Below are 27,864 nucleotides of genomic sequence, written 5' to 3'. Positions count from 1 at the left end.
TGCATGTGAGGGTACATCGGTGACGTTCGATAGAACAAATGCCGTCGTAAACCTTTATGGTCGGGCTCTGAATTTCCAGGATAACTGAATGGAAGCAAGTGGCCCGAAGAATTGTTCTGCAAAGTAACAGTCCCAATGTTTCAGGTGGCCTTATTGAAAGTGGTTGCAAATGGTTGCACCAAATTGGCGAAATACACTCATTTGCGAGAGACTCACCTGGGACGCAGCTGAATCTCTCGTTGCGCCACTTTGATTCTTGGTGGTTTTACCCATAAACGACTTCCTGGGTCCGGTCGAGCGGGAATCCCGGAATTTCTTGGTCCCTTACATTTGCTTAATCTTCGGTGTCCACCAGGCTTCGTGTTCGGGGCGCAAGCTAAATTTCATTTGAGGTCCAATAGTTTGTCGGGCTATATTACGTTCACCACCGGCGAGAAAATTCCTCCGAGATTTAACCAGTACCACTATTCTGTCTGGTATGCGGTGCTTGAGCGGATCTGGTAGCGTCGTGCCATAGACGAAACTCCCGACACTATGCAAAGATGGACAGTTCGTTCCGGTAAGAATCGGTGAAGCAGTTGAAGGAGGGTCCGAAAGACGATTCTGGTAAATTTGATAAATTTCCCGACCTGTACTCGTTGCGATAACGATTGTACGTCCACATCGGTTTAACGGCGTGCATCCATGCCAGGTGAACCGGAGACACTGAGAGTGCATGCTTACTGTCAGCTGAATTACCCGCATAGTGTGGCCAGCGTGGCCAGCCTTGTCATTGTAGACTAAATACGCAAAAAAAAAACAAATAAACGCTCAGCTGTAACACCCTTTCGGTGTTATTGGTCGTTTCTACTCTACAGGGTAGCATCCACTTGCGAGTGACATCTATATATGGAGCATGCAAATGAAATTTGCAGCACGGGTGAAAAAACATGCTGTTAAGTATACCGCTTACTACTTTTTGCTGGCATCTTTCGTATTGCTCTCAACCTGCCGAGACCAATTTAACAACCTTAACGACTATGACCACCAGGTTAACATTTCTTCGCCCTTTAAGAGTGGCTCATCCTGAAAATGTTTTGGTTTCGAGGTCATGCTTTTGTTTTTCATAAAACATGAGCCCTGTTTTTTTGAATTCCAGTTGGAATTCTGAATTTCGAATGTTGATTTATACTTATGTTCATTCTTCGTTTGTGTGCGAAGTACTCTGGTGGATATGGGCGTTCAAAAAGCGCTCCATCCCACATACGTTGTCTTCGCCTTCAATCGTGTCCCGTTTGGTTTTTCATGATTTCTTTGCCTGATCCGTCAAAATCAGACACCATTTGTTATACGAGAATTCGTACAGTCACGTAAATCGTCCGTATAAAGGCTCATTATCATATGGATTCACGTACGCCTTCCCTGCCTTTAAATAATGGTCCCCTCACATATTACCGAAATTGAAATGGTCATGCACTTCTGTGTCTCAGAGCCCGGAGGGGTAGGCTTAATTGAACAGCCTGTCCCTCATAGTCTTTCTCCAGGCTGTTGTGGTCGCGTGGGACCGCTTCAACAATGGGAAAGCGGTCCACGGATCTAATCCATGCTGCCACCGCTAACCACACCAGTCATGTCGCTCGAGTTATTTGGCTGAGATTAAGGACTTATTAATGTCTTTTGTTCATCTCATGCCAATGGACCACATAAGACCTACCCGGGCGACGGTGTGGGTTGTTCACCGCCTCGTGCTGTTCATTGTCGCCCACAGTGGTACCCACAGTGAGGTACCTAAACCGTCACATCCCTTTAAGATGCAGTCTCTTCGTGACAGACGCCTGAGATGTCGACCCCCAGCTCAGACACAATCGTTGCATTTCCGTAACTTTTTTCCTAGGCTTGGATGACCCGGTCGTGTTCTAGACTTCATGCCACCTTCGGATTTCTTTAAGGAAATGCTCTGTTAGGTCACCACATCTTTCAGTTGTCCACACCTGAGCGGTTACTGTTTCCTTTTCTTTACCAGCGGGTGTCGTGATTTGCAGCGAGACAACGTAGTGGTATCTGGCCATCATTGGATTTATTGTCGCACACCCTTCCGTACCGCTGATGAGTATTTCACTTGAAGATACGCTGAAGGTTGTTTGTGCTCCAGGTTGGGAAGACATGCTATCCGTAATCGTACTTGTCTGGTCACTGGACGTGGCGTTCTCTCAAATATACAACTTCGCGCACTCGTTACCGACACAAAAACACCACTTTCTTGGATCGAGGATTAGATTTCCTACAGTTGTCCTCAGTCTTCTCTATTGCGCAGTGATGTTCCTGTCCATTTCGTTTTCTGTGTTTCTTTATCCGTTTGGGAATGCGCGTTTTCTTTTCCAGCGAGTGTCGTGATTTGCAGCGAGACAACGTAGTGGTATCTGGCCATCATTGGATTTATTGTCGCACACCCTTCCGTACCGCTGATGAGTATTTCACTTGAAGATACGCTGAAGGTTGTTTGTGCTCCAGGTTGGGAAGACATGCTATCCGTAATCGTACTTGTCTGGTCACTGGACGTGGCGTTCTCTCAAATATACAACTTCGCGCACTCGTTACCGACACAAAAACACCACTTTCTTGGATCGAGGATTAGATTTCCTACAGTTGTCCTCAGTCTTCTCTATTGCGCAGTGATGTTCCTGTCCATTTCGTTTTCTGTGTTTCTTTATCCGTTTGGGAATGCGCGAGACGTCCTCGCGGCAGTTACCCTATTCTTATTAGTATCGGACGTTGATGCGTTTCTCGGTTGTTCACAGGTTTGTGAGTTTTCAAACTATTCTAATCTGGGGAAACCCATTTCAGTGTTTCATGGCGTCGTTCTTAGCAAATGGGACGGCACTGGAGAGAAGTCCGACCGTTTGGTTGTTGTTCACGTTCCGCAAGTCAGCGTTCACTCAAGAAAAGTTGATCAATGCGCTGGTGAAATTATTTGGATTTGGCGTTGGTGCCACGTGTGGTTACCGTAGATTTGAAACAGTTTGTCGCATTGTCCTCATACAGCTGTTCGTCTACACGGTCATCTTGATTCACCTTTCTTTACTGATCTGGCTCACAACTACCAGAGGGTTCTCTCTGTCCGTCACGATGAACTTACAATCGAAGCAGCTCGTTGGCAGGTTTGTTCACTAAATGCGGTGTTGAGTATTCAGTGTTTTCATCGATTTATTTTTTCGCTCATTATATCTTACTGTACTGATTTAATTCTTCGACTGTCTGCAAAATGTGCGGGATACTGTCATCCGCTTCACCGCTCTGAAGCCGCACTTGCTGAAGCGTCACAGAAGGCACAAAACTGTAATGTCCTTTCAATCATCTCGGTACATGTGGGAGATGTCCACCGTTCCAACGTACATTCTAACACACGACTTTATTTGTATAAACATTGTTGTGTGGGCATTTGACGGTATTTGATATTACTTTGCAAGAGGTGGCATTTCAAAATCAAGTTCGTTCAGCTGTAGCACCCTTCCGGTGCCTAACTGCCATGCCACATGAAGGAAGCACGAGGACTGGGATACTGTCAGGTTGCCCAAGCATTGACAGGGGAAGTCGAGAGGCAAATGTCGGGTTCGAACCACAGACCTTTCGGTCAGCAAATTCGCGCTCTAACCACTTGGGCCATCTCGCCCTAAATTAAGTTATAACCGATTCACCTAGAACTGGGGTCGTCGGCCTCATCAACCGCATACTTGGACTTCACCGATTCACCTAGAACTGGGATCGTCGGCCTCATCAACCGCATACTTGGACGCTTACTGAGCTCAGCAGTTAAGGCGGGAACTCACTGTTAAGAAGATCCGTGGTTGGAACCCAACCGTAGCATCTGGACAACTCCCTCTATGCTTGGATAAGTTGGCACAATGTCAGCTTTCGTGTTTCCTTCGGGTGACAGCATAGTTAGGCGCCGAAAATGTTGCCGCTGTAAGATTATTTTTATCCACTACTTACATGTTTACTGCAGTTCACTGATGCTTTTCATTTTCCGTGTATCTTTTGATAAAACTACACAAACTGCAGTCAAGAAAACTGTGGCTTACAGACCACACCTTACTGGATTGAAACGATCCCCGGTAATGGCAAAATAATGCGCGTAATTAGACCAAAAGAAGTTTCGTGGGTGGCAGTTACATTTCGAATCAACTTAGCTTCTTTTTTTGAGTTTGATCAGCCTGTAATGTTCATGTAGTATTGTGCGCCACAATGCTCTCGAGAGTATCTTTGCTTCAGGGAGAATATCTAAGTACAGAATTTTCACTCCACCCCCTCATGAGCAAACACTCTAGAACCGAAGAAAAGAAACACTTTCTTGCTCTCCAAGTGGATGGTTAACTGCCCGTGAAAAAGCCCTGATGTACTTGCGTTATTTCGTTGATCTTCCGTGCCCAATGCACTTTTAGAAAATCAGATTTAATGCCTTTGGCTTACTTCAGCAGGCAGATGCGGTTGAGCCTAATCAAGTGAGTTTAGACGCAATGATCTTCTGGGTTTGGTTCTGGAGAACTATCCTATATTGACGTCATTGACTAAGTTTAGACCTATCGTATCCGTCGCTCTGCGGTAGCGCACTTTCGGTACACAGCTGCTTTGTAACTGGAAGAAAGCACAAGGGTTAAAATACCGTCAGGTTGCCTAAGCCTAGAAAGGAGCAATAAAAAGACCGGAGTTAGGTTCGAATCACACACCCTACTGTCAGTAGTTCGCCGTCTCATCCGCTTCGCTATCTCGAGCTTCCGGTCCAAGTAATATAAAGTGACATGTTTGAAAAGAATTGTCTTTTTTGGTCCTTGTTTCTGAAACAACAGGTTTACTGATCTTCAAGATGGAGGCCGGCAATCTACTTGAGAGCACCCTTCAGGATTCATGAGTGGTTCTTTGAAGTAGTTTTAGTTCCTTATCTCTGTCTGCTACTGGTGAAAGGAAGAAGGCCTTTGCTGCGGAGTTGTTAGAAAACACCAACTGAACACTTACAGACTATTGGATAGGGAAGCAAAACTCTCATGCATCTTGTTCATAAAAACTGAATATCCGTCTTCTTCTCCAACGCGTCTTCCTGAACTTTTCTGGGTACTCATTGACTATCACTCAAACGTAAACGAATGCTACAAAGCGATTCCACAAATTTCTTAATAAATCTCACTTTTCAATAGACACGAAGCGGATTTATGAGAAACCGCATACTACTCGCATGCTTTCATCAGTAGATCCACAGTTACATTGCTATACTCCAGTCGTGGAGTGACAAATTCATTATCTGGTGCATTCGCCCCAGACGATTCGCACCTGTTGAAAACTTTATCAGAAGCTACGTAAAACATCCACATACTACTCAAATGGTGCAATATCGGCACAAGAAACTTGTGTTCTTAAATACATGCACAGTGTCTCTGTCTGGGAAATTGCAGTGCTTTTGGACAACATTCTACTTATAGGGTTGTTGAAAACTCTCCGATAGCTGAAATTCACTTGAGTCTTCCGTTAACACCACCTTTATGTTGAAAACCAATATATGTTGTCGTCTATATCGTTTCTGCTTTTGTTTTTTAGCACACCCGTAAGTATGGCCGTGCGTCGCCGCAGCCGTTCTTGTTCGGCCAAAGTGCAGTCCTACCCCGAAAGGCTTCCAGTCAGTGTTTCAACCGTTCTTCAACACAACCCTAACCTCAGATATGCATCTCCGGTGTTGGATAGAATCAAGTACCTCATGACGGTCACTCTCTGCTTACTGTGTCTGCACAACCAGTTTGTCACGTGGTTGGGCGAAGACCAGGAATTCGATACTCAACACGCTTCCAACACAACCGCTTTCCAGTATGCAACTCCACCTTCATTTTTTATTCGCTTTTTTCGGTGGCAGTGGTTTCGGCTATTCAACCGTGCCACACTCAATCTCAGCCTGTTTGTGATCACAGCCGTGCTTCTCTATCATCGTGCGAAACTGCGTGCTGCGCGGCACGCGGAATTGTTGGATTTTACTGTGGGCACTGACGCATCCTTTGTTGGTGACACCACTTCAAAGGTTGGAGAGGAAGTCAAGTGGATGTCAACGAATGGGACCCCTCCTTTTTCTTCCACATCCCAAGTGAGTATACTTATGTCGTCCGATTGTCACCTCTGATTTGTGTGCATGCATAGGGAGGCGCCTGAGAGCCCGACAGGTAAGTTCACTCAATTATCGTTTCGATCGTCAAAACGTACGTATACTATCATCTAAGTGAGGCAACCAACTGGACAATCCTAGGGTCATTGATAAATTTCCCTATGCAGCTACCACTGGCCAAAGTAGATACTCATACCTCTCCATGCCTTTCACGGTCACATCAGTTATGTACCGATCAACCATGGATACCAGTGTAACGGTGATACTACTGATGGAGAGGCATGCGAGTAGTATGTTTCTTGTAAATTCGCGTTGCGTTTCTTGAAAACAGAGATCGATTGCGGAATTGGTGGAGTCGCTTTGCAGCATCTGCTTGGATTTGAGCAACAGTCAATGAATATCCAGGAAAGTTCAGGAAGACGCCTTCAAGAGAAGATGGATGTTCAGTTTTTGTGAACAAAATGCATATGAGAGTTTTTGCTTCCCTGTCCAATAGTCTAACTGGTTAGTTGGCATTTTCTAATAAATAACTCCGCAGCGAAGGCCTTCTTCCTTTAGCCAGTACCGAAAGAACACCTACAGCTCAAGTCTTGTCCATTTAATGTAACAATAACCTCTCAGCTTTGGCACCCCTTTTCCGTGCATAGCTGTCATGTCGCCCGAAGGAAGCACGAAGAATGAGATATGCCAGGTTACCCAAGCTTACACAGGAGTAGTCGTGATGCCTGAATTGGGTTCGAACTCGGGACTTTCCAGTCAATAAATTGGCTCCGTAACCACCGAGCTACCTTGGGCTTTTTATTTGTCTTGCTGTATAGACCCCCTATCTAGGCTTGGGTGACCTGGCAATATCCCAGCCCTTGTGCTTCCTTCTGGTGGCATGGCAGTTAGGCACCGAAACGGTGCTACAGCTGAACGATTTTTTTGTATAGATCACATGAAAAAAAGAAAGCGTTCAGCTGTAGCACCCTTCCGGTGCCTAGCTGCCATGCCACCCGAAGGAAGCACGAGGGCTGGGATACTGCCAGGTTGCTCAAGCCTTGACCGGGGAACTCGAGTGGCAGAGGTCGGGTTCGAACCACGGACCTTCCGGTCAGTAACTTCGCGCTCTAACCACTTGGACCATCTCGCCCTCACATAGAGCGCCTCGTTTAGTGTCATCAAGCCAACCAAGGCATAACTCTTCGTGCTTGTGTATTTGCCACCAAAATGCCTACCTAGCCTTGAACAAGCTAGCCAATGAGTCCTGTTGAACTGCCAGGTTACCGAGTAGCGGCGCTCCGGCATAAGATTACTACAACAACCTAAATACTTTTGGACAGGTCAACACACTTGTTCTTCAGTCAACCTTTGGAACCAAGGGACTGTTTGTGCAACGCAGTGGCTCCTTAGCTATTATCGTTCTCCCGCAGAAGGGTCTTTATTTCCTGGGCCACCATCCTAGACCCTTTTCATCGTATACGTAGACAGCGGACTTATCTTTTGAAGTGTGGTTTATTCCCATAGGCTTTACCACACTCTCCCTACCGTCCATTCTCGATAGGTGGTTGTGGTCCTGAGTTCCCAAATTTTGGAAACTACTTTTCACGTCTTCACTTCTGAAACAACACGGATACAGAAAATGAAGACGACCGCCGACAGCCAATGTGGAGGCGTGCGTGTCATCGCAATACTATGCACCGGAATTAATTAGTGATTACTAACAAATATTCCTTCATTCAGTTTAGCACTGGCAGTTGCATGATGCTTGCAGCATCAGCTATCCCACTCACAAGCGCTATTATGAATGCAAAGTGAAATGGTCCGACTTAGGTTTGCACTGTGCTTCTTAATGTGACGAACGTAAGTTGACTAATTCCGCAGAATTTATTAGAACGACTCTCCAAGTTCACGCGTGCAAGCGTTGCGATCCAAAAGTGGTCGCTGGAAGTGTCTCTAATGTGCTGAAATCACAGCGGAAGCTCGATTACCTACGCTGAAACGTGCTTGCTACCCCTTTTCAATTTTCGTTGGACATCGTGGGTCCCGACGTTTGTACGCTGGTAAGCGTTTGCAAGGGAAACTGAACAGGGTTCTGGTAGCTGACAACAGCTAATTGTTATTTCGGGTCTTCTGGCTCCACGCGAACCTAAGTTCAGCACTATACTGGTCACGATGGACAATATTTCGGCATGGTTGATACATTCCTACAGTCTAAAATTCTGGTACTCAGTTATCTCATTGTGGTATCGTTCAGCTGTAACGTTCTTCCGGTGCCACTCAAAGGAAGCACAATGGCTGGGATGCTGCCAGGTTGCCCAAACTTAGACAGGGAAGGCGAGAGGCAGAAGTCGGGTTCGAACCACGGACCTTCCTCCAGTCAGTAAATTCGCGCTCTAATCACTTGAGCCATCTCGCGCCTCATTTTGCTGGGTCGTTACGCTGAGCAACAGTACCTTATTCGTTAGCCTGTTCAGGCCACGATGTTCTTTATGGACGGCAGCGTCATAATACTGCCGCCTCAATGCTGACGTGTGACCCCAACCAAGTAAGGCGATGAGAAAGCCTGCCTCCCTCGGGTTCTTTCACACCCACTGGGAAGAGGCTTTTGGAAACCCGGATTCTTCTATTGCACTTCCTCTCCTGAGGAAACATTCTCCTCAAGAACCGAAGAGGGGTTACCTTGTGGTCTGCGAGATAACTGCTTTGCTTCTCAACACCATGGACGTGGTAGCAAACATCGCGAGGAGAACCGTCGTCGGATTCTGACACTTGTTTCCTGTAGCCTTCTAGCAGTGTGGAGGGATCGTGTATGTTTGTTTAACTTGACTCTCTTCCCACGACAGAACAACGCGGTCGATCCAATCCTCTGATGACCTGGTTCGACTTCTGCATAGTTTGAGCCCTATGGACAGTAGATTGCGTGGTCAGAGCAACGATGAAACAAGAAACTTGTGGCAAACCTGTCATGACAATATAAATCATACCTTTGCGTAGACCATTAATTCGTATATCGCACTCTATATTTTTGTTACGGTTCGATCACTCTATCTAAGCCCCCGTGTTTTTTTCGTCATGGGAGCTGTACACTGAATGGATGTTGTAGCTGAGCGACTATCTACTATTGCAGTGTTACTGCCAGGTTGGTGAAGATGATCAGGGCTGATCCAACTTTCTAATTTCCGGGTCAAAGGACACCAAATGGACCAAGGTGGTACGGTTCCGGCCATGAAATCATTCGCTGAGCTTTGGACCATGACAGTCGTCCTCAATCACCCACTAATGAGTGAAAGCCTTGCTGAAACCAAGAAATTTCTAGACACTTTAGTTCCATGTGTTTAATGCGTTTTCCTGATCACTAATAGCAGACTATTCCGGTTTTGTTTTACTCTCCAGCCAGCCATTTTATTTTGAAATTGAGATTCCGTTCTGTAAGTGAAGCTAATCTGTGCCGAAAAGTCGAGGAAGCTGTACAGCTGTTTCGTCCTTATTGGAAAGCAGTAGTGCGCATCTCACGTAACTCGTCAGAGTTTCGAACCAACGACCTCCTGGCCAGTAGTCGTACACCGAACCGTTAGGTCACGAGGGACACTGACCACCAGTATAATTAAGTCGAATTTAGACAGGATATAACGCCACATTCTTCATTCACGGCAGCAGTGAGTGCTCGGCTTTTCAGCCTGAATTGGGTTCCCCTACGAGATGTAATCTTAATTGAAAATTACCTAATCTCCTCATAGTACCATTGATTTTTGTATTGTCCAGATCATCTAGGGTGATTTCTGTGCAGACTGCTTCCCGTCATAACTTTTGTTTTCAGTATACTATTCACTTTTCCCCTCCTGTACGCAGAGAACGGCCTCGGCCATTGAAACTCATCTTCCCACGGAACGTCTACCAGCTCGGAAGGCGTGTGATGACGAATTGGCAACCGAGTGTTCCATCCGAGCAAGGCTTGTACGTTCCGGTTTATGTCCGCGGAAAACCTGACCGCTTTTGTCATGTACAAAACATTTTAGTTCGGTGTCGATTGGCGAGTGTTTCTATCCATTTACGTTATTAACCAAATATGCACGTAGACTGCTAGACATTTGTGTGCACACGGAGGCGACGGCTTTGAACTGCCTCCTGGCTGCCTAACTCAAATAACCTGCTGGTGTCATGTCGTTTCGGATCCAACATCTGGTCCCATCGGTCGTTTCAACCCAAATTACCGTATGCTTCATCACCGTTCCGCCCAAGCGCACTTTTTCATGTAAAGTTATATCTCTATGCCATACAAGAACAGTCCAGTCCAGCTAAAAATTGGCAGCAATCGCCATCTCTCGTGAATACGGTATGCCTTGATGACTCAGGAAAATGTACGAGCTGAGCCAATAGGAACAGTGGACCAATGGTCTTCCCACTCGATCTTACTAGCCTATCAAATGCGCGTGCACCTTGAGACAAATTAATGTCAGTTTGTTGCGTCAACAGGCTTGGATTGACTAGCAAGCCATCGGTCTATATCTTTGAGCTGAAATCAAATGGGGTCATGAAAACTCCCTTTTTTCTAACCCAACAATAATTTTGACTGTTGAATTCATCGCATTTCGTCCCCACAAGCACATTCGTGATTCGCCAATTCATTTGAGTCCGATCCAATACGATGACGTGTTCAGTACATCGAATTTTATAATGCTACGAACACGAAACTCCATCAAGTGAAGAATAGACTAGGCTGGTTCTCCTCTTGTCTTGTGCATTCTTTGTCAGAGAAACGCACCCAACTGATTTTCAATGGGGTGATCCGGACAACTCAGTTAATTAGCTCGACGTATGTAGCTTTTGGTGGTCGATCAGTCATGTGAAAAAAAATCGTTCAGCTGTAGCACCCTTTCGGTGTCTAGCTGCCATGCCACACGAAGGAGGCATGAGGGCTGAGATACTGCCAGGTTGCCCAAGCCTAGACAGGGGAAGTCGAGGGGAAGAGATCGGGTTTGAACCGCGAACCTTCCGGTCAGTAAATTCGCGCTCGAACCACTTGTTCCATCTCGCCTGGTGTTCAATCTATGGCACGGTATCACTGCTGAGCTCTACTAAGCTCACTGTTGACCTACCGGGGAAATTGCATCCAGAGAGGGGAGAACTGTTGGAATATGGGCGAGGGGAATTCAAGAATTTATAAAAAAAACAGTTGGTACCCATGTGGTCTTGGTGGGATATCCGTTCGTATAGACAGTTGTACGAACTGTAAAAAAACAAGTAAACTGTCATCAAGAGCACAAGATAGCTGAGTGGTTAAGGTAAATATAATAATATTGGTTCATCCAGCACCCTCCCCGTGCCTTCCGGTGCCTAGCTGACATGCCACCTGGAGGAAGCACGAGGGCTTGGATACTGCCGGGTTGCCCAAGCATAGACAAGGGAATTCGAGAGGCAGAAGTCGGGTTCGAACCGTGGACCCTGCGGTCAGTAAATTCGCGCTCTAACCACTTGATGCGAACTTACTGACTTGAAGGTCTGTGGTTCGAACCCGGCCCCGCTATCTCGTCTGGCAATATGTCAGCTTTCGTGCTTTCTTTGGGTGGCGTTGCAGTTAGACACCGAAACCGTGTTAAGCTAAACGACTATTATTATTAGTATTATACTGTCAAGTTATGTACATAGAATGTATATGTAGGTAAAGCAATGGGTTACGTGTAAAAATTTGGAGAGGACTACTGGAGGTTTTGCTTAGTGGTTATATCGCGAATTTACTGACCGGAAGGTCCGTGGTTCGAACTTGACCTTGATTTCCCCTGTCTAGGCTTTGACGATCTGGCAGTATTCCAGCCCTCGTGCTTCCCTTGGGTGGCATGGCAGTTAGGCACCGAAAGGGTGCTACGGTTGAACAATCAAACTGGTCACTAAATTTTATTGCCGTTATTTTCTTCCCATTTCCTGAAAAGGCAGATAAGCTGAGATTTGGTAAGCGACTGCACTCACTAATATCAATATACTTTTCAGCCACCGGATGCGTTTGTTGCCGACGACGAACTGCTCAAACAGCTGTCGATGGGTAAGCTGAAAACTCGGGACTTGGAATCTCTAGTGCGAAATCCCAATCGAGCGGTTGAACTTAGACGTGCGGACCTCTGTCGTCTTTTGTCCAACCCACACGCGTTGGAGCGGCTACCTTTCAGAGAGTATGACTATCGATTCGTTCATGGCCAGTGTTGTGAGGAGGTAAGGTGTTACATTTTGTTCACGTGTCTTGTCACCTTCGTGTGTATTCATTCGAAATGTTTCGGTGGTCGATTCGGAGTGATTCCAATTCCTGTGAGGCTGAGCACTTTAGTCGATGTTACTTATATTTTCAAGGAAGGGGCGAGATGGTCCAAGTGGTTAGAGCGCGAATTTACTGACTGGAGGAAGGTCCGTGGTTCGAACCCGACCTCTCCCACTCGACTTCCCCTGTCTAGGCTTGGGCAACCTGGCAGTGTTCCAGCCCTCGTGCCTCCTTCGTGTGGCATGGCAGATAGACACCGAAGGGGTGCTACAGCTGGACGAGCTTTTATTCTCAAGGAAAGATTGACACCCATTCTGGTCATTCTGCTGGTGATTCATAAGCCAATTGCTGCGCCAACGGAGTGTACCATCTCTACAGGGGCCATATCATGTGCTCCGTCGACATTTGGTCACGTGTTGTTCAGCCAGTGTTTATGGAGTGCAGTAGAGTGTCACCGCAACTTTTCCCACTGCACTTCTTCCCGGCAAAAGTTTTCAGTGGCGAGTACTCATTTGAATGCCCGAGTGCGTGATTCGTACCAATCGGGAACTAAAAATAGGCATAGTGTCATAATAATGTATCAAGCAGTTCGTATCCTCGTTTGTCTGACCAAATGGTACCCACAGTTGTAATTTATGTGTAAGGAGTATCAGTGTCGAATATTGGTGCTATGCTGTCGATGATCACTGCAATGATGATATTTCCAGGAAACCGTTGTTTGTTTGTTCTTGATGCCTATTCCCGGTCGCCGTATGAAGGTTTCTCAATATCCTGGCAAGGACATATTGCTGTTCCTCTCATTATCGATCGTTCGCATCTTTCTGAATTCAATGTACCTTTGTTGAGGAAGAACCGAAGATTTCAGGAAAAGTTGATTAGATTGCTAGCGACACTAGAACGTCCAGGTTGTTTGAAGCTTAAAACAATGTCGCAATAAATTGAAGAAAAAAAGGAAAATTCATCTTAGCCATCCATCAGCAAAACCGGAAAGCGAGATTGTCACGCAGAATATAAAACGAGTCGGGTTCTGGCTGTCAATGATCCGCACTTGGAAGGAGTGCGTAAGGTACACACGGTAAACTGGTGAAGAAACTGAAAGATTCCGGAAAGAATTCTGTCGGAGAATTTGGGGAAAAGCCTTTCCACGCTTTCACTGTGAAGTCTATAAACACCTTATTTGAGATTTCGTGGAATTTAGAGACTTCTTTCAGCGGTCCAACAATGCCACTCATAGGTCGGGCGAACAGTGAAACCGATTGATGCTTTAAAAAAAACCGTGTATATGATTGGAAGGAACAGAACCCATTCGCGTCACCCTTTAGTGATACGTCCAGATATGTCGGATTAGTAAATTGAGAAATTATCTCCGACCACAGGTGAGAGGGGACAGAACTTCTTGTCACTTCTTGAGAACAGCGAGAATACTGTGGACGCGTTCACTTCAGCAGCTGAAAGTTATATTCATTAACTCAGTAACAGTTCGTGTGCACATTCAGTTGGGTAATATCATCAATGAGAGACTCAGCGGGGGTTCAGATAAGAACAGATTAGTGTGCAGGTGAGTGTGTTTCGTTTTTGGTGAAAGGAACAGTTATGCACTATTTGACAGGAAAGCAAAACTCTCATATGCATCTTGTTTACAAAAGCTGAATATCCATCTTCTTGTTGAACGCGTCTTCCTGAACTTTCCTGGATATTCATTGACTGTTGCTCAAATCCAAGCAAATGCTACAAAGCGACTCCACCAATTTCGTAATAGATCTCACTATTCAAGAGATGCAAGGCGGATTTACGAGAAAACACTGCTCGCCGCCCTTCCATCAGTAGTATCACCGTTACCCGGGTAGCGCATGAACCTACTGTTTCATAGACACTATAGGGACCAGACTGAAAGTAGTGAACGGGCGTACTAGAAAGCTCTCAGAATAGACTAGTCATCAGCACTACTTCACAAGATATAACCACAACTCTCCCATCTTGGGATGGGCAGCACTCTGGTCTGCCGGGGTTGCCTGTTCTTCGAAGATATTAGGCCTACCTCTTGTTCTGGGTTTGAGAGAGACCAAAGTTAAACAGTTTTAGAAACCAGCGGAATCCAAGTTAGTTTTGGAATTGTCACTGTTGAAGTGGCGGGTAATTCGGGCATTTGTGTTGGGTCCCGTTATGTTTCTCTCCAGTAAGAATTCAGACGAAGTCCTTTTTAGCCTATCTGATCAATCTGCCCTTTGTTCCCCATGATCGTTCAGGTTATTGGATTCATCCCGATACCTGTGGGAAAGGTCGGCCCGCTGTTGTTAGATGGTCGTTCACACTATTTGCCCCTTGCAACTACCGAGGGTTGTCTGGTTGCGAGTACCAACCGGGGTTGCCGTGCACTGTTCCTTTCTGGTGGAGCCAAAAGTGCTGTGTTCCGGTGAGCAAGGCGATTTTGTCCGTTATGTGTCTGTTATTCTAATACTTTTCTTGATACTATCCCCTCCAGACAACCTTTATAGGCCATCATCGCTGAGCTGGGGCCTTGAAATTTTGTCTGTAACCGTATCACACCATGGTTTCGAACCATTCAGTACCCGCTGTGTGTCTCTTCGTCGTGGTCTACCAATGCTTAGCTTGGTTTTGCCTCCTAGAAGCCTTGCAGACGCATTGAATCGATGGGGTTATGCGCGTACTTGAAAACAAAAACCTGTCCCAGATAATTGGGGCCAATCATTGGTCGTGTTCAAAAAAGGTACCAAAATCGACTGTTCCATCCATACCTTCTGTCGCATTAGGGTATACAGTGAACTTTCTGGAAGCTTTCTGATAACTAGTAGGGTTTTTGAGGCTGTTCCTTTTATCCTTATTGTTCAATGTTGTCATCAACGTTATATCACAGAGTGCACACTACAGGGGGCCTGGAATTTAGGTATTGAAATCACATGTAGAGTTAGCTGGCTGCAGCGATTGCGCAACGAACTGGTGCGTGAGCGGGTACGAATCCAATTCGTTAAAGCAGTTGCGTAAGTCCAGTCACCGTCTAGTGAAGAAAGCTTTGTTTTCTCTTTCGAGCGGCTGTTCACGAATGGCTAACGGGTTACTGGCAATGACACAACAACGTGATAGGAAAGCGACAGCTATCAAGCTGAGTGCTGTGGGATCTTCGCACCTTCCTAGGTGGGGTCCACGTGATCATGCTTATAGGTGGTTGGAAACCCTGTAAGATATGTCACACAACCGATCCCAATCACCCCAACTATCTAACTAAAGTTTGCCTGTTGCGTGCTGGACTTAGGACAGTTGAGGTTCGTAAGTGATGTTGGATCGATCCTGCTGGTAACGAATTACTTCTGTATGGTACTCAGATTCCCCAATCTGAGGTGTCTGCTGACCCGGTATCTGACCCGGTCCAGTGCCTAGTTGCCGAAAAGACTCACAGAAGGGAACACAACGACCATATTCCGAACAAGCTAGTGTGAGAGCGTGAGTGCGTGCGAGTGCCAGAGTACAACGGTATCAAGCTATTTATCGGAGGGACACTGTCTGAACTTGGTCCAATGCTGACGCACACGGTCTGGCCTTGGTACGAGACGATGCAACATATAACTACTATCTGATATTTGGGGCCATCTTGTTTTCAGTTTCTATCCAGATTGCCTGAATGCGTGTCTGGAAGTGTAGGCACCTCGGAACGATTGTCCACAGGTAGCACCAAGTTCCTCCTCTGTTCCACTTTTATTCTTTTCTTCACAATAAGGCTTTCAAATAACTCGTAGCTGCACAACAGCGAAGCATCGGCGATGTCATGCTGTCGACACTCATGATGCTGACTGGGTATTGCAATGGCACTATGGCCAGGAAAATGCTCGACTCTCTCCGATTGGCGATCCCGTCAAAAAGAGGAATTTGTAGAGAATTCAGTATAACCGCGATCGATGATTACCTTACAAAGCTTCATGAAGTCGCTCTGAACGCTCTGAATTCAACGGGAAACTAACCGACACGGATCGGTGGATTTTTAAACTTTGGTAACGCAGTACAGAGAGGAGGGTGAAAAAATCATCTAGATCGATGTTATCAAAGACGAGAGCTTAACTGGAATTAAGTGGAGTGGGTGTATTTTGCCGATCGTATACAATATAATGTCCAAGTATGGTTGATGCGCGCACCTGGTGGAACCCAATAAGAGCGAAACCGGTAATTGGGCTTGGGCGAAGAGTTTTCAGCAAATTTAGGACGAGTTGCGTTGGGTCAAAGAAGGTTACCGCTTCGTAAAGAAAACTACTCACAAGGTTGCTGAAAAATCTTCTACAGCCCACGACCGGTTTCGCCCTTGTTGGGGCGCAGTCCCCGAGTTTCCGTCAACCTTATGTTCTACTTGAACCCAAATTGCACTGTTTTCGAGAAATACACTCATTTGCAAATCATTTTGGTTTTCACGAGAGACTCCACTGAATCACTCGTTTATAATATTCTAGACTATACTGCGATATCTCGAATATCGTTCCAACTGAAACATGAGGCGGCCTGTGTGCAGCACATTCAGTTGTATCATGTCCCTCTTACCCTCAGCGATCAGATGACGCGAGCTCCGGTGGTGTGGTTCCCTTCGGTCTTGGAAGTTGTCCAATGTATCGCCTGGATTGAGTCGACTGAAGGCTTCCAGAGCTTGAAATCCGTGTTCGATCGGACCAGCGGCCATATCAACCTCATCTCGGTGTTTCCCAATCCGGTATGTCCAATTTTACACGCGTATTTTTTCTCAGTTGATTCAGTTTGTTTTTAAAGCCCTACAAAGTGTTCCATGAACTCAACTCAACGAGTAACGACTTTCTGGGTGATAATTTCGGTCTCGTTTTTCATACTATTGCGATCCATTAAGTTCAGACATCCGTGATCCTGGTCGCCCGTTTGTCTCGCCTCAGGTATCGTGACAAATTGTGCATCTCCGATAGAAGAAGAATACTGAGGATGACAAACTGGCAGCTCTAGCTGCTGTGACTCTGTGGGTTCGTGAGTGGCTGTACTTTCTCTTTGAATGTGGATCGACTAGGTCGAACATTCGCGTTCGCTGTCCTGGTTTTGGCCATTTCAGCTCGCTTCCCTGGATGACAGGCATTTCACTGATCCTACCAGTTTAGGTCAGTGCCTTCCGGGGTTCGGTAACAGTTGTCAGTAGCGGCGGAGTCTATCTAGTATCAAGTCATTTGGTTGAAGAGGACATAATCTGCGCACTTGTTGGTGGATTTGGTTTGCATACGCCTGGCTGTGCCAACCTAAACCTCCTGCAGTGCTTTGCCTCGCCGGCGCAGACTATGCCCGGGAGTCTGCGACTGTAGTTGTGAGTCAAAACCCTCTGGTTTTTGTTGGAGCTGTTCGTGGTCGCGCCGTGATGCCTGTTGAATTGTTCCTCCATCCATTTGTTGCGACGATCCAGTTGCTTTTGCTTTGGCCAAATAATGTCGTGCGCCGTTGGAAGCTACCGTCAGGCGAAATCAAGTCCTGCATTGCTTGATGCGTTATCAGGAGCCTTTGGGAAACCTCTCTATGGGTCCCTCGCTTTTGGACTTCTGAGAGACATGCTTTAGGGTGTAAACGAAACGTTCTGCCTGACCGTTCGATTGTAGATGAGTTAAACCATACTTCTGACAAAACTGCGAACGCCGATGATGTGAATTGACTGCCGTTGTTGGATAAACCAGTCTACGGAGTTCAAAAGTGATTGAATAATCGTGTGAGCTCCGGGTTTGTTACGACAGTCGTGACAGTGTTCATGGTAAGGATTTCCAGCCATTTATTGTAAGCGTAGACTGCAACCAAAAAGTGCTGACCATCAACCGGACCTTCATAGTGGATGCGAAGACATGACCAGGGTTCGGTCGGCTTACTTGCTTCGCCCGTCTACAAGCAATAGTTGGGGCTTGCTCTATCTGGGAGTACATCAGAGGTCAGAGTGAGGACCTTCCTGTGAAACTGCTCCAGTGGGGCTGGCTGTAGCTTCTTGCGAATAGCGGTGTCCTGAAAACACGAAATCCGTTGGCTAGTGGTGGCTCGATTACCATCTAAATCCATCTGGTGGTCAGGAACATGACCACCACTTACAATGATACTCGATGTTAGGGTCTTGTTCACTGTCCTGGCGGACCTTATAAGCAGTCATTGAAAGGGGCTGAACCGGCTCCTAGGCACTTGTTGCGATTACGGCGAAAGGTTTTCGTTTCCGTTCAAAAGTACGTTGATTTCGCCCTAAGATTTTCTGATACTTACTTCCTACGTCTACACTTCTTCCGACTTTTCTCACAAACGGATCCCCTCTGCACCGATTACATTTGAGGCCGACCAACAAGCTCAGAATCCTCTCGATAGGTTTGTCACAAGTCTCCAGTGGTAAACAGAAAGCCAAACCGCCTTAAGAAGGTAATATGACCACTTGGGGGCGAGATGGACCAAGTGGTTAGAGCGCGAATTTACTGACCCGAAGGTCGGTCCTTCGAATTTGACCTCCGCCTCTCACCCTGTCTAGGCTTGGGCAACCTGGCAGTATCCCAGCCCTTGTGCTTCCTTCGGGTGGCATGGCAGCTAGACACCGGAAGGGTGTTACAGCTGAACGACGATTTATTAATAAGCCGTGACGAAGATGTCACTCGTGGGGCCTGTTCTGTAGTCGCGGAATACCCATACTAATTCAATAGAAAATTGTTCAGCTGTAACACCTTTTTGGTGCCTAGCTGCCATACCACCCGAAGGAAGCACGAGGGCTGGGATAATGCGAGGTTGCCCAAGCCTAGACAGGGGAAATCGAGAGACAGGCCGAGTTTGAACCACGGATCTTCCGGTCAGTAAATTTGCGCTCTAACCACTTGTGCCATCTCATCCCCACTCATACCAATAGCTGATAGTTGTAAAGCATTTCCCTCAACTTGACTGGTGTTTGCCCTTCGAAATTTGAATAACCACCAATCTCAGCTTTCAACATTTTTACCGCAACGAATGTACACTAAATACCTCAAAATTAAGTTACTGTACGTTGTTCTCTAATGTGATCTTGTAGACGACGTGTTTCTGAAGATCCGGCACACATTCCCCTTTATTTAGTCAAATCTTACCGCTAGTCTGCCCGTAGTACTATACTGCTCATCTGTGATTGCTTGCGGGCTCTTAGGTGCGACTCTATTGTCGTCAGACGTCGTCAATGTATCCTTCACCGAGTCCTCGGTAAAACATAGCTTACTCAAACCTCGATTCGATCCTGCACAATGTTCTCCATCCCCCTAAAGCCCGATAAAGCTTCGTTATTAAGGCGCGAACTTACTGATCAGAAGGTCCGTGGTATGAACTCAAACTGTGCATCTCGACTGCTCCAGGAGATTTCTCAATCTCGTGTTTTCTTCGGGGTGCAAGGCAGGTGGGTATCAAAAGGGTGTTACAGCCGAACGAATGTCTTCATATCCATCCTGCTGCATGTTCACCTAAGAAACCGTCTTCACAAGTGTCTCTCTAAGGAGTTCTGTACATCAGAACCCCTACCTATATAAGCCATCCGTAGTCTTGATCAAGGGCTTTTCCTGTGTCTTACATGTGTGGAATTTGGAGGTTCAGCTTACATTCTCTATCCGTACAGGCACATGCGTCCCAGTTGAGCGGAATGTTCCCCTATACACTCGTTCGTAAGCCCAGATTCATCCACGCGATTGGTCAGAAGATCGGGCCGCTTGCCAATCCAGCATCAAGACAAGCTCTGATAGGCTGAAAGTGTGGACCCGACAGCCAATCACGATTCCAGTGTCTACGGGCCTCCTCATTACCGATGGTCAGTAGGTGTATGTAGAACACTGACAACCAGATACCCGTGGGAAACATGGTAATCCAGTTAGTTAGAATGTGGATTGAGGCGTTCGCATTTTGTTGACCATTCTTTACGACTTTTTACAGAGTGGAGCTTCCTGATGTAGATGGGAATCGACTGCGAGTTGTTTGTGTCTGGTTTCGCCTCGTGGTGTCCACACACAACGGCAGTGGAGTCTTAAACCGCTGATGATCGTTGACTGTGGCTAGTTGAACTTCCTCGTACTGTTCCCCTAAAACCAAGTAATATTGACNATCGTTGACTGTGGCTAGTTGAACCTCCCCGCGCTGTTCCCCTAAAACCAAGTAATATTGACCGTGCAAGTTACACTTTTTGTCGCCATAGAACTCCACTCTTTCCACTCGTGATTTCACGTTGCTGATAGGACTGTGTTCGTGTGCCTTCATGGCAACGTAGGAGTCTCCCTGTCCTTTGTGTACCTCGAACGTCGTTGACTACAGAACAGCAGGTGCAAAAAACGGATCTGTTTTATACTGAAGGCACCATGATTTTTTGGTTATTTACGATCCTTAGACAGAGTTCGCGTCAACTCCCTGGTTCTCTTGGCACCCTATCCGAACAGGCTGAGTGTGAAGTTGTTCGCCAACACTTTCAGTTAAGCGAATTTATTCCCATGCGATTCCGAGATCCATGGAGGCACAATCGGTTTCCATGTCCAGAAACACTAACGAGCATTCGTTTGCGTTACTCATATCGAAGGAGTAGTTCTTTAGGGAATGCTACCCACGAAGAGAACTAGTGGAATCCGTAGGCTTCACGAATGTGGAGGGCAGCTCGCCTCAACAATTTTTCTCATCGGCAGCACGCACAACGATATTTCGGGAGTTCCTTTTTTGTATGAAGACATTAGTGGTTTTAAGTCCAGTGGACAGCTGCCTCGGGTGATTTTTGGTGAACGGACTGAGTGCCAGACCAGCTGCTTATTACGGCCAGTCGACAGGCCGTTTCACCTAGGGGCGGAATTCGCACCTAGGTAGCGATCACTAGAGCTGCATCTGTGGTGTGCACCTTCGTTTCGTTGTGCATCATGCTCCAGCTCAGTATAGGGTTTTCCTCTGGGGCCTGGTGCTTACTTGGGCATCGGATTACGGTGTAAATGCATTTGTTCTACTGATCTTAGCGTCTCCATCCGTTGAGCAAAAGCGTTCTACTGTGTCCTGATGTCTGTTGGCGACAGAACCTCTAAATCAGTATTTGTTCGATCCCCCGTGTCACTCCGTCAATACTGTCAGCGGAATTACTTCCCCCCGGGAGAGGCGGTGGACTAATGCACCTGGAGTGTTGACGAACACCATTTACGACCTGATCATTCTTACTCACGGAGAACAAAGTTTGGTTGGTGATTCTATTACACTACTTTCATCTGGTTAACCTCTATTGTAGTCTGTAGTCATACGTGCTGAATTCACTGTAGTACTGTAAGGAGGGCTACGAATGGATTGGTTGGAGCATGTGTTATGTATGCCGAACCATCGTTCGCCGAAGAGAGTGCTGTTTTCCATGCCCAACTCACAGTGGCGTAAACAGAGAGGTGGCCAACTCTTGACTTGGCAGAGGAGATCACGAAGCGCTTGGGTGCTGTCGGTGCTACTCGTTTCCCAGGATGGGGACCGCGTGATCCTCACTGTGCCTGGTTAGAGACACTACAAGATATGGCTGCCAACCGATGTCAGTGGCGTTCTTGTTGTCAGTTTCTATCCAGATTGCCTGAGTGAATGTGTGGAGGCATAGGCACGTCGGAATGATTGTGGTAAGCTAGCACTAAATCCCTTCCCTGTCAACCTTTACTCTTTTCTTTACAATAAGGCTTTCAAATAAATCATGGTTTTACGGCCGTGAAGCATCAATGTTGAACACTGATGTCATACTGTCGATGATTATAATGGTAAACTTATTCTTAGTTCCTCACGTTTCATAACGACGTGTAGTGTGACGCTGCGCGTTAATCATCACTAGCACTTTATTGGTACACTACTCCCCCTTACCGATTGTGCGTCGAAAATTCTCGTAGATTGCCCATTATTTTTCTACTGAAATTTCTTTGCCTTTCAGACAGGGCACTATCTACACATTCGCTTTTCTGCCCGCACAGGAGATGCCATGGGGATGAATATGGTAAGCAAGGCGACGAATGCGGCACTTCACGAACTTCAGCGTCACTTCCCCACAATGCAGGTGAGTGCGTCTGATGAATGGTCGCTGGGTGCGAACCATCGCATCAGTCTGTCCCGGCCTCAAATCTTGTAGTCATTATTTTAACGCAGTACCTCTTTTTCTCGCCGATGTCACCCTCCTTTCTTTCTATCGGGTGTTCAGTGTTAAATTGACATAAATTTCAACGTTGGTTTAATGAAAAAGATCATTAATTCGTTGCGGTCGATTGCGCCAATTAGTCCTGTGCAAATTTACCGACCCATGCCACGTGATCATTCGCAATGGTATTTGTTGTCTTGCCCATTTCACGTGCATGCTTCATTTGGTGCATTCAATCTGTACAGTCCATCTGGTACTGAATTATGCCTCCCTATGGATAGCTTTCATACGGTCGGCTGTTTGCGAGTGCTAAAACAGTGAACGTACTCCTCGGTAGGGGCTTGAGTTCACAGATGATCTGCAGAACAATGCTTCTGTGAAAAATTCTGCTCGCCAGTGGATTAACTGCCGATTTGGAGAGAATTTGCGCTCCGTCCAACGGAGTTCGAGTCACAATTTCTGCTATTGTGATTGAGTTTTATCGGTCCACTGCGCACCATAGTAAGGCAAAGTCACTCTGAAGAGTGAACCTACCACTTTAAATGCAAGCGGATACGAAATATTTTACTCAGGTGCCGTTACCAATTCCACAGTCTACTAGTCACCTTCATTGCTTATTTGTGTTTTGAAGTTTTGAACCGATTCGACGGTTGAAACTGACGTTTCCCGTGGATGTTTCTTTTACACATCGGCTTCTAGTATTCCATTTTGCGGTACCATTTGAAAGAGGTGAACATGATTCAGGCCAGATATGGGTGCGGCTTAGTTTGCTCCAGTCAAACGATTTTGCCCAGCGCTCACCAGCCCTGCTCAATCCCGGTGATATATTTTATGGATGAAGTTGTATCGTTGTCAGTATGCCCTCAGTGTGCACCACCGCGTGGTAACATGTGCGCTCGTGTCCAACCGAACGCTTTCACGGCAGATGCGCGTGGGCGTCACAGTTGCCGTACTTCTCTTCGATCTCGGGATATCATGTAAACCACGCAATTAGATGAGCCAAATCTTTGATATGACTGCAGCTGAACTTCCTCAAACTGCCAACTTTAGATAGTCAACTGTTCAGGGAAAACGCATAAAAAACACAAATGCGATGCGATCACACTGGAAGCCAGACGCGGCGTTATGACATACAGTTTTCTTGAAAAACGTCTGGTTTCTTCGCACTGCTCCACACATTGCCTGTTCTTCGAACATCCTATCGGCACCGATTACCTATTATTCTATTCTATTTTTCTGTTCCCATCCTCCTAGGTCATCTCTCTCAGTGGCAATATGTGCACGGACAAAAAAGCCGCGACGATCAATACTACTCTGGGACGAGGTAAATCGGTCATCGTTGAGTCCTGTTTGCCAGCCACAGTGCTTGCTCAGGTCTTGCACACGACTGCCGCACGTCTAACCCGATTGGCACACGCGAAGAACTGGACTGGCTCGGCCATGGCTGGATGTCCTGGTATGATGGGATGCAATGCACATGCGGCCAATATTGTTGCTGGGCTTTTTGCTGCAACCGGACAAGATTTGGCCCAAGTACGTTCACTGTACTCGTACTAACTCCCTGCCGGCTACTTAAGCCGGCTAGGCGACACAGATCAAAGGCTAGCAGCTTTACAGGTCCTACACCAAAAACTTTGTGATGGCACCACGTCACCTGTGCACTGCTTTGTGCAGCAGTGCTTGTAAAAGCTAGCTGGTCCAAATTTAGAGCTTGGTCATATCATTTGGTTGTAGGGTTTCAGCCTTCCAGAGTCAACCCTAGCACTGACAGCGCCTCTGAGCTGTCACATGACCAACGTGGAAGGTAGCGGTGACCCAGTGCCAGTCTTCCGTAGGTGTCTCAACATCCACAATCCTTTGCTTGTGCCCTCCAGATATAATCCCATCATTACTATCCTATGATTGTTATTTTGTTTGTTTCAGGTAGTCGATGCTGCCGCATGCCTCACACAGTTCGAAGTGGGCGATAACGAGTCTCTGGTTGTGAGCGTCACGATGCCGTGCATTGAAGTGGGGACAATCGGGGGTGGGACACGTCTACCCGCCCAGCGAGCCTGCCTGGACATACTTGACTTGAGTGTGGATAAACCGACGGAACATTTGGCACGTCTCATCGCTGGAACGGTACTGGCCGGTGAACTCAGCTTGATGGCGGCTTTGGATACGGACGATCTAGTGTCCGCTCACCTTAGATTAAACCGGTCCACTATACCGGTAACCAAACAAATTGAGCAATCGATAGAGACCTCCGCATCGTCGTCCTCAGTCCGAACGACCGCGGTGTCTGGTTTTCTCGTGAAGTCCGATGCTTCGGGTAGACTTGAGCCACCACACGCTATCATGTGATTCACCCATCCCACCTTATATTACTCATTCTGTTGTTTTTTTTGCAACAGATCTATTCCAGATTCAGCCTGTTCATGACAGTCCCTTCAGTACCTCTAATTTTAGGGTTACTTTTTTTATCAAGTACTGCTAATTGCATGGATTGTTGTCAGTCGTTTACAATACACACACATTCTTACGTCGGTTGCATGGGCGCTGAATAACACCTGAGGGGTCAGAAAGTACAGGGAAGGTTGTTGTCGACTTGAAGCTATACGCCGAAGGTCATTCTCTTAGGCCGTGTTTCAGAATTATTTTCAGTTACGATGGCCCGTCATCGGGTCGCCTCTGCGTAGGAGCTTCAATCCACCCGAGCTTGTGCCATGAATGGGTCGCCTGTGATTCATTCTAAGCCCAGTCTGGAGCGTGCAGATGTAGTGTAGATTTTCTAGACGCTGTTCCCAGCCGCAAGCGATTGGTCCTCGGAACCAACCAGAATCTCATCGGCCAAAATGCCAATTGTATGCGCTACTGCGAGCAAATGAATGCAAGTGATAATATTTCAACGTTGCATACTCAAATTCGGATTCATTCTCTTCCGAAGAATGAAGTTGAAACGTCATATCAGTCACTGGTTTGAGCCGACGAACCCCTTTCGGTTTATTGTCATTTGGACCCCGCATGGCAATCAAACGATCGAGTCAATCACAAGATATTTTGAATGGTGGCCAAGAACTCTGGATTTGCCAGAATGAAACGTTTTTTTTTGCGGGTTGCAAAGCAATTGTGGGAACTGCGTGGAACGGCTCTCAGTTAGAGTACCTGATATAGTGAAACTCACTAGACTAATCGGGTGTGATAATTAGAATAGTGGTAGGTATCTTAACTACCGAATGTACGTTTAGTATAGAAGTCCGAATATGGACGCGAAGCATGCAGCCTGCTAGCATGCTTGCACATACCGAAGGCAGCTCGAATTTTCTCCACCACTCCGTGAATCGTAGCCACGAAGCCTCTTGCGCTCACTGATGCTCAGGTCTTCGTAGTGCGGTCGGACGCTTGGAGGACCTGTCACATGATCACCTGCTTCAGATGCGACGTAACATTTAGTCAAATGAAAGCCCATACCTTGGTAATTTGCATGTCCTTTGCAACAGTCATGCCTGGTGCCTTCGGGTTCGGTAGGACTTCCACAACCAGGTATCAGACAATTGGGTCACTGGCTTTGGGCAGGGTCTCCAAGAAAACCCGGAACAGAACCCTACATTTTCCCACTACCTTGGTTATCAGACTTTGAGTCCAAGGCTCATTGACCACATAGCAGTCATCCATAGATGGGCAATATTTTGTTCAACCATGTTGCTCGTTTTGGAACAGGTGTGTAGAGTCAGACCATATTCCGGTTCGTCCAAGTGTCGCAGCTCGTTTCCCAGCGACTGAAAAGACCATTCACCACTGTGATACTCACAATTTTGGATCGTCGGAGAAGCCCATCGAAAGTGGCCATCTATATGCATCCTGATCGCGAAACAAACCGAAATCCTGTATACTGGGAGTTCAGGGTCTAGCCTGGAGCTCCGCGAATCTAGGTCTTGGTCCCATTCAGGTTTGATTTCACGGCAATCCTTGTCACTGACCGAGGCTAGGAACGTGGTCTTACCGGAACGACGATACGATTTCGCGTGAAGGTTTCCAAAACAACGCTTGATCTGCAGTCTCAAGATTGATCAGGAGGAGTGTTTAGGGTAAGCGAAAGAAAAGGGGGAAGGGAGCGACGACTGGAAATTTCTTCGCGGTCCAAGAAAACTGTCGGCCAGTGAAGTCGTTATAGGGCATAACGCCTCGAAAGTTCATTCGGACGCCTGCTTCGATGAGTGGAACATGTCGAAGGACAGTTTAGTTTGCTTGGGGTCCTCAGTATAATGACCAGGCCACATCAACGAATTTACGGTGGGACATGAATTGTTCGGTCAAAGCAGAAGATGAAACCAAAAACGAAACTCATATTTCCGGAGCGACACAAAGCACCTGGTCCTTATTATGGCTCAAGTGGTTAGAGCGCGAAGTTACTGACCGGAAGATCCGTGGTTCGAACCCGACATCTGCCTCTCGACTTCCCCTGTCTAGGTTTGGGCAGCCTGGCAGTATCCCAGCCCTCGTGCTTCCTTCGGGTAGCGTAGCAGCCAGACACTGGAAGGGTGTTACAGCTGAACGACTGTTTTCCTCTTGTCTTGTTTAAAGATGTAGGAAGATATAATCATTCACGTTTCGACAAGATGGGCACATTTCTTTGCGAAGCTGACGGCAGAGAAATGGTAGCTATTTGATATTGTGCCTTCCCTCAAAATAGATGTTAGAGTTGGGCGTGAGAATAGTCGGGGTATCATCTTCTTCCCCATCGTTTCTAGGTTGCTCACAGTATTGTCCTACGTAGAGTTGCGAGAGGTAGTTGTGAAAACCAAGCAGGCTTTTTTCCGGGTCTTGGATGCTCCACCTCCTGATTACCTCTCGACCACCTCACATATTTAGGAGACCAACAACAGTCACTTTCCTAGACCGAAAAGCACCGTTGGACCAATTCGATCGCGCTTCTTTATGGCGATGCCTCTTCGAAAACCTACCGGTTAGTTTCGTTCCACCTTTATAATCGTTCAGCTGTGGCACCCTTTCGATGCCTAACTGCCATGCCACACGGAAGAAGCACGAGGGCTGGAATAGTGCCAGGTAGCCCAAGCTTAAACAGGGGAAGTCGAGAGGCAGAGGTCGGGTTCGAACCATGGATCTTCCGGTCAGTAACTTCGCGCTCTAATCACTTTGTCCATCTCGATTTTATAACGATAATACAATGGTTATGGGAGCGTGTACGTCTACGGTAGTACAGCTTTGTAGGACAGCTTTGTCTCCTTCAACGGAGTGAATAGAATCGCCAAGGCCCGTTCTGTCTTCAACTCAGGCACCTCTGAGCTGGACGTCTCATTAGCCTGCCGGTGGAAGGATTAAGAGCGCGTCCGCTGTTGCTTCGTGGTTGTGATGCTTGGCCGTCGTGTGTTGAAGGCAAGAAAAAATTGCTTGTCTTTGACCATCGATGTATTGGAA

General features: G+C 46.8%; 3 protein-coding genes across 3 annotated transcripts in view; 1 reads left to right on the top strand and 2 right to left on the bottom strand.

Moving 5' to 3' along the window:
* Positions 1-324: 324 nt before the first annotated feature.
* T265_09381 (hypothetical protein) lies at positions 325-17,025 on the bottom strand (the record flags this gene model as incomplete). The annotated part of the gene is made up of 2 exons (XM_009175425.1): positions 325-779; positions 16,890-17,025. The coding sequence occupies 2 exons, from the start codon at positions 17,023-17,025 to the stop codon at positions 325-327; spliced, it is 591 nt and encodes a 196-aa protein (XP_009173689.1).
* Positions 543-24,789, top strand: T265_09380 (hypothetical protein; the record flags this gene model as incomplete). The annotated part of the gene is made up of 12 exons (XM_009175424.1): positions 543-559; positions 1,524-1,620; positions 2,394-2,777; positions 2,824-3,137; positions 5,566-6,100; positions 9,950-10,054; positions 12,086-12,304; positions 14,594-14,760; positions 16,896-17,055; positions 22,243-22,365; positions 23,698-23,976; positions 24,367-24,789. The coding sequence occupies 12 exons, from the start codon at positions 543-545 to the stop codon at positions 24,787-24,789; spliced, it is 2,823 nt and encodes a 940-aa protein (XP_009173688.1).
* Positions 24,790-26,054: 1,265 nt separating this feature from the next.
* Positions 26,055-27,864, bottom strand: part of T265_09379 (hypothetical protein) — a gene marked incomplete at both ends in the record, with an annotated part of 47,632 nt that continues 45,822 nt past the window's right edge. Inside the window, one exon of the mRNA XM_009175423.1 lies at positions 26,055-26,477. Coding sequence (XP_009173687.1) covers positions 26,055-26,477 — 423 coding nt within the window. The remainder of the gene's footprint in view (positions 26,478-27,864) is intronic.

The sequence above is a fragment of the Opisthorchis viverrini genome, assembly GCF_000715545.1.
Source record: "Opisthorchis viverrini unplaced genomic scaffold opera_v5_272, whole genome shotgun sequence".
Lineage (NCBI taxonomy): Eukaryota > Metazoa > Platyhelminthes > Trematoda > Opisthorchiida > Opisthorchiidae > Opisthorchis > Opisthorchis viverrini.
The sequence above is the reverse complement of the archived record's forward strand: the minus strand, read 5'-3'. Positions and strand labels throughout refer to the sequence as shown.